Source organism: Rutidosis leptorrhynchoides, chromosome 6 (genome assembly GCF_046630445.1).
Source record: "Rutidosis leptorrhynchoides isolate AG116_Rl617_1_P2 chromosome 6, CSIRO_AGI_Rlap_v1, whole genome shotgun sequence".
NCBI lineage: Eukaryota > Viridiplantae > Streptophyta > Magnoliopsida > Asterales > Asteraceae > Rutidosis > Rutidosis leptorrhynchoides.
This window is the reverse complement of record NC_092338.1, coordinates 288713737-288720956: the sequence shown is the minus strand read 5'-3', so window position 1 is coordinate 288720956 and position 7220 is coordinate 288713737. Positions and strand designations below refer to the sequence as shown.

At 29.7% G+C, this 7220-nt stretch overlaps 1 protein-coding gene across 1 annotated transcript; it reads left to right on the top strand.

Annotated features, from left to right (window-relative positions):
* Positions 1 to 3446: 3446 nt before the first annotated feature.
* LOC139853305 (serine/threonine/tyrosine-protein kinase HT1) lies at positions 3447 to 6718 on the top strand. The gene is made up of 3 exons (XM_071842677.1): positions 3447 to 4160; positions 4875 to 5330; positions 6401 to 6718. Exons 1-3 carry the CDS (start codon positions 3744 to 3746, stop codon positions 6650 to 6652), a joined length of 1125 nt encoding a protein of 374 aa, XP_071698778.1. The 5' UTR covers positions 3447 to 3743; the 3' UTR covers positions 6653 to 6718.
* Positions 6719 to 7220: the final 502 nt, after the last annotated feature.

Below are 7220 nucleotides of genomic sequence, written 5' to 3'. Positions count from 1 at the left end.
AATAATAATAAATATTATAATAATATTAATGATAATACTAATAATAATAATAATAATAATAATAATAATAATAATAATAATAATAATAATAATATTAATAATAATAACGATAATATTAATAATAACTTCAATAATAATAATGATAGTAATAATAATAGAAATAACAATTTTTAATGACAATACTTATATTAATAACGATAATGGTAATAATAATAATAATAATAATAATAATAATAATAATAATAATAATAATAATAATAATAATAATAATAATAATAATAATAATAATAATAATTAAATAATAATAATAACGACGATAATAATGACGATAGTAATAATAATAATCATTTTTAATAATAATACGAAAATTAATGATAATTCAGTTGGTCATATCTTTTAAACCGTTCATCCTAGCCACATGACTTCTAAATGAAAAGTTATTAAATTTTCGACAGCTTTTCAACGACATGCATATCATATACCTTATCTCAGTAGCATATGTATTAAATTCATGATTTATCATAAACTATATAACGACGAAATTAAACATTTAAGCATGCATAATCATATATACTCGAGCACTAGTCAGGGATACACTATTAATATATAAAAGATAAGATACGAATGCTTACGTATCAATATTGAGATTCAATATTGCAGGAAAGTACGTAGACGCAATGGAGATGATAAACACTAGATTTGACTCACGAGCATACCCCCAAATAATACCCATAACCTCCATAGCTATAACCCATAATTTCCTTAGCTCTATCTCGCTCGTAAAACACATTTTGAAATAACCCGAACATACCCATGTCGTAGTATTTTATGTATAATACTAATAATAATACTACTAATAATGATAATACGATTAATAATAATAATATTAATCTTAATAATAATAATAATAATAATAATAATAATAATAATAATATTAATATATATATTTATATATATATATATATATATATATATATATATATATATATATATATATATATATATATATATATATATATATATATATATATATATATATATATATAGAGTGTGGAGAGATTGAGAGAAAATGAATGAGTGAAAGAGTTCGACTAGAATGCTCGAGCTTTATAGAACCTTTTCTGAAACAGCACCCCATGCGATCGCATGAGGTTTACACTCTATGGCCATGCGATCGCATGGCTAAGGATTCCAGCTCACATCTCAATTATTTGGGGCTGCCGACAGTTTTAATTAATTATATATTTATATATATAATCTAAATAATTATATAAATATTATATTATATTTACGCGCATAGTTGGCTTGTGATTTTAGTTCCGATGACTTGTACTTTGGAAAATGGTTTATGACCCGGTTCCGGTTTTTCGAACGACGTTTTATACGCTGAGAAAACTTTTACTTTACATTTCGTGAATCGTACCCTTGTCAAAATATATTGATAAATTATATTTCACGAAGGATAACTTATACATTTGAGTATTTTGGTCATTTGCTTCTGTAAATCAACTTCTCGTTGTTTATTAAAACATATCTAATAATATACTTAATATATTACTTAAATCAAAACGTTTTATAACTATATTAATATTACATTGTAAAATATATATGTATATATTTATATATATATATATATATATATATATATATATATATATATATATATATATATATATATATATATATATATATATATTATTAAAAACATTATTTTATATAATAACTTCTATTATTTAAATGAGTTTAAATTATATAAAACGGACTTTGAAATATAACTGGTTTTGAAAACTAAATAAATATTCCAATTATATATATAAATTATATTCCTAAATAAAGATATATATATATATATATATATATATATATATATATATCTTTATTTAGGAATATAATTTATATATATAATTGGAATATTTATTTAGTTTTCAAAACCAGTTATATTTCAAAGTCCGTTTTATATAATTTAAACTCATTTAAATAATAGAAGTTATTATATAAAATAATGTTTTTAATAATATGAAAACTAAATAATTAATTTACCAAGGGACACGAGGCAATCAATGTAAAACATGCTTTTGAAAATTAAACGGGAATCTCCACTTACTTTTGACTAACTCTCGTTAATTGACACTTTAATTCCAATCATGTAAATTGTTTCACCAATTATTTCGAATACCGTTAAAAGGAAAAGATTTTCTTAAATCGGAGTGGACCTCTCAACAGAGACCCGTAATCATAATGAATCTTGATAACTCAATCATTTGATATCATCTTTTAATTCCGTCGATAAATATATTGAACAAATATGTTCATGTAAAGTAATATACGTTTAATACCTTGTTAACATTCTCAAGTTATAATATATATATATATATATATATATATATATATATATATATATATATATATATATATATATATATATATATATATATATAATGGTTCGTGAATCGTCGGAATTTGGTCGAGGTTAAATGAATGTATGAACATAGTTTAAAATTCTTGAGATTTAACTTAACAAACTTTGCTTATCGTGTCGGAATAATATAAAGATAAAGTTTAAATTTGGTCGGAAATTTCCGGGTTGTCACAGATTGAATCTAAACTGCGCGATTATTTTGAACACCAAATCTACTGAACAATTAATCTGTTGTTGTTGCTTTAATCAGTTGTTGTTGATGTTACGAGTGAAAGATTGAAACCTCTTATTGATTAATCAGATCTTGAAAGAACCTACAAAACCCTAATCAGATCTTGAATAAAAGAGATAAGCGAGCGTATCAACAGTTTGTTTCAGAGAAGAGAAATGGGTTTTGTTTGAACCTGTATCGCGGGAGAGAAATAGCATGAAGAAATCCAAAATTAGGGTTTTTGTGTTGGATAATCGTGATTTTCTCTGTCAATTGGGCGGTTTAGTTTTCAAAATTCGTCGACGTTTGATGCTGGATTGGATGAAGAATCGATTTAGGGTTTTTGTATTGATTACTGAGTCGACGTGGAATTAAATTAATTAGCAATATTAATCCGAATTTAATCAGCTAATAACACATCATTAACCACATAGACAGAGGGCTGTGGAACTGACACGTCAGAAACACTCCCTCCATTTATAAAAGTTTATAGATAGATATAGATAGATAGATAGATTCATATGTTTATGGGTCCTAACACCAAATAATTATATTTTTCTCTTTTTACTTTTCCTCGTCATTCGATTGGTACAAATTATGTTTTTATAACCTTTGTGGGTGTCTAATATTTCTCTTTTTTTTTTTCTTTTTCTTTCTGACTAAACCCCTACAAACCCTTGTGATCATAACATCCTTTTCCATTTTTTCACTTATAAATAGAGTATCTGTTGGGGTTTCATGGGTTCTTCTCCTTTTCCTTTATTGCTAGTAATACTTTTATGAACACAATGCTCCTTCTTTCTTGGATATAAAAAATCATCTATATAGTTAAAACTTCTCTTCTTGAAGCTTTGATGATGGATTCTTCCTTCATCTTTCTTTGTTATAGTCCATCCATGAAAACCCATCTCATATCCACATTATATTTCCTCAATACCCATGTTTTTAAATTTGAATTTCACCTTGCCCTCCACGAAAATCTAATCCATACCCCCTCTTGATCATATAACACAAAAAGGTCTCCACTTTTATTTCTTTACTTTGTTTTTCATGACAAACTCTTTATAATCACAAACCGGGTTTATAGTTTTTTTTTTTTTTTTTTTCTTCACAATGGGTATTTCTTGTTTCAACCCTTTTAGATTGAAGAAAAAGGAGAAACCCATTCCATACCCATCTTCTTCATCAAAATCGCCATGGAAAATGGAGATGGAAAACATGGAGAGAAAAAGATTTGATAGTCTTGAATCATGGTCAATGATTTTGGATTCAGAAAATGTTGAAACATGGGAAGTTGCAAAAGAAGATCAAGAAGAATGGACTGCTGATCTTTCACAGCTTTTCATAGGGAACAAGTTTGCTTCTGGTGCTCATAGTAGAATTTATAGAGGAATTTATAAGCAAAGGGCTGTGGCTGTCAAGATGGTTAGGATCCCAACTCATAAAGATGAGACAAGAGCCATGCTTGAACAACAATTTAAATCAGAAGTTGCTTTGCTTTCTAGACTCTATCATCCCAACATAGTGCAGGTAATTAAGTAATTAATCTTATATATCGCTTAATTTGATTTTATTGCTCCGTAATACCAATTAATCAGTCGTTTATAACACGTATATAAAATTCAATTCGATGTCTATATCTTACAACTTTTAAAACTCGAAGGTAGGATTATGATATAAGTGTTTTCACAGGCATGTACTTAAATAACATGGGGTTTAAAGACATAAAATATTTTGTTTAAAAATCAACAAAGAATGTCTTGTTTTGTTAAGAATAATAAAAGTTCTACAATTATATTCTGTGATCCAGATATTAAAAAAATTATGATTTCCATCTTCAACTAATTTTATTCATATTTGGTTGAATGAATCATATTTCTTTCAAATTTTGAGGAGCAAGAACCATTCAGGCATCAACCATTTTAGCTTATTTGCGTACTCATCTTCATACATTAGGCCAGAGAAAGTGGGTTTGATTTCTGTATATAGAATATGTTAAAAAGACACTTGAATAAAAAATGGTTGTAGATGAAAAAACATGATGGTAGAACATTTGTAAAAGATGATAGGAGTAATATATTCAAATTGATTCAAAAACATCAAGTCAAAATTAGTGAATCACTCTCCCATCTTACAAATGCTTGAAAGAAATCAAGAAATACTCTGTATGTTATTTTTAAGATGATGATATTGGTAGTAATTTGACGAGCAGCTTTGTAACGATTGCACGTTGTTTATCTACAGTTCATCGCAGCTTGTAAAAAGCCTCCAGTCTATTGCATCATAACTGAATACATGTCACAAGGAACACTGAGAATGTACTTAAACAAAAAAGAACCTTACTCGCTTTCAACCGAGACTGTTTTGAGGCTCGCTTTAGACATATCGCGTGGAATGGAATACCTTCATTCTCAAGGGGTGGTTCATAGGGACTTAAAGTCAAATAATTTGCTCCTTAATGATGAAATGAGAGTCAAGGTAGCTGATTTCGGGACGTCTTGTCTTGAAACTCAAACGCAGGAATCAAAAGGAAATATGGGAACGTATCGTTGGATGGCTCCTGAAATGGTGAAGGAGAAACCTTATACTCGTAAAGTGGACGTCTATAGTTTTGGTATCGTCTTATGGGAGCTTACTACCGCTTTGCTCCCCTTTCAAGGGATGACTCCTGTTCAAGCTGCATTTGCTGTAGCCGAAAAGGTTAGCTTGTGAACAATGTTTAAATACTATACTACCCCATGAACAGTTGTATAAACAAGGTTATTTTAGTCATTTAGCTTTTTTTAGAAAAATGTCGTTCATTTGCTTTTTGCTTCAATGAAACGGGGGACTCACGTCACTCATTAATACTCCCTCCGTCCCACTTGAAGTGTCCACATTTCTATTTTGGGATGTCCCATTACAAGTGTCCAATTTGTATTTCAACCAATGAGAAAAGGTTATTCTGAAGAGAGAAAAAATCTAATTGGTTGAGAATGAAGTTAGTGGGATTTCCTAAAACTATGTGCAAAAAGTAAGTGGACACTTGTAGTGGGAGTGTGGGACGGAGGGAGTATCAACTACATAAACCACATATTCCCTTTTGATAGAGTTTACAGTTCCTTCCTCTTATTTGGTAGGGATGGCATTGGGGCGGGTATAGGTAATTCCGGTCCGAACTTGATTAAAAATATTGTCTCATGGACTCATACTCGACGGGTCCTCATTTACAAAATAATAAACAGTTAACCAGGCATCCCCACGGATATTCGGGTCCCCCATTTAGTTATTAACATATGTATATTATCAATTGTACATTCCTTATTATCAAGAAATATATACATATATATTTTTAAATAATATATGTATATTATATAGTATAGATATTTAAACGGGTCGGTATACGAATTCGGGTCTTTACGAGTATATGAGCTGGGTAATCGGGTTTGAATCTAAAACCGTCTCATACCCGAACCCGCTTAAAAACCTAAAATAATCCCCATACCCGGCTCTAAACCCATTTATCTGGCCCGAACCCGGCCCAAAAATATCATGTTTCGGGTTTCACCATCGGGTACGAGTATATTTGTCATCCCGGATATTTGATTATATATGATTGAGTTTTGTTTATCACAATCAAAACTGGTTTTATTTGTAAACCTTGATAATTTAAAAATCCAATGACTAATGATAACGACATCTACATGTAAAAATCGAATGACTAATTATATTGAGCTTTATTGTATTTGAAAATTTTAAGATTTGCTTTCTAATTTGAGCATATTTGGCAGAATGAACGGCCACCGCTGCCTGCAAGTTGCCAACCGGCCCTTGCACATCTGATCAAGCGATGTTGGGCAGCCGAACCATCAAAACGACCAGATTTCACTGAGATCGTACAAGCCTTGGAGAAGTATGACGAATGCGTTAGGGAAGGCCTCCCACTCACTCTTCACACGGGACTCATTAGTAAAAACGCGATACTTGATCGTTTGAAATGTTGTGTGTCTGTGAACTTTAATTCGATTCTTGTACAGACCTAACTAAGTCGCTCTTATCTTTCTTTTTTCATTATTTCAGTTAAGTTCTATCTCATTTTACTAATTCATTTAAGTAAGTAACACTTTTTTATTTTCAGTTGTATATATAAATATATAGAAAGATAGATATAAATGAGTACATGTTCCGTTGACTTGTAGCTTATAGCTTATATGTTATATTTGAGAGTATCAAATGTTTCAAACACATCTAATTGTATCACATGTATAACTTACAAACTCTCGGTTAAGGCCATACTTTTGATGTTTATATTATACTCCATCCGTCCCATTACAAGTGTCCATTTGCTTTTTACACACAGTTTTAGGAAATTTCACTAACTTCATTTACCACCAATCAAAAATCTTCTCTCTCTCCAGATTAACCTCTTCTCATAGGTTGAAATACAAAGTGAACACTTATAATGGGACATTCCAAAATAAAAATGTGAACACTTGTGATTGGACGGAGGGAGTACTATATGCTACTCCCAAACACCTCAGATGATGTTGACCATTTCCCATCATACGTGTGTATATAACTTACAAACTCTCGGTTATACCAAGAATCCGT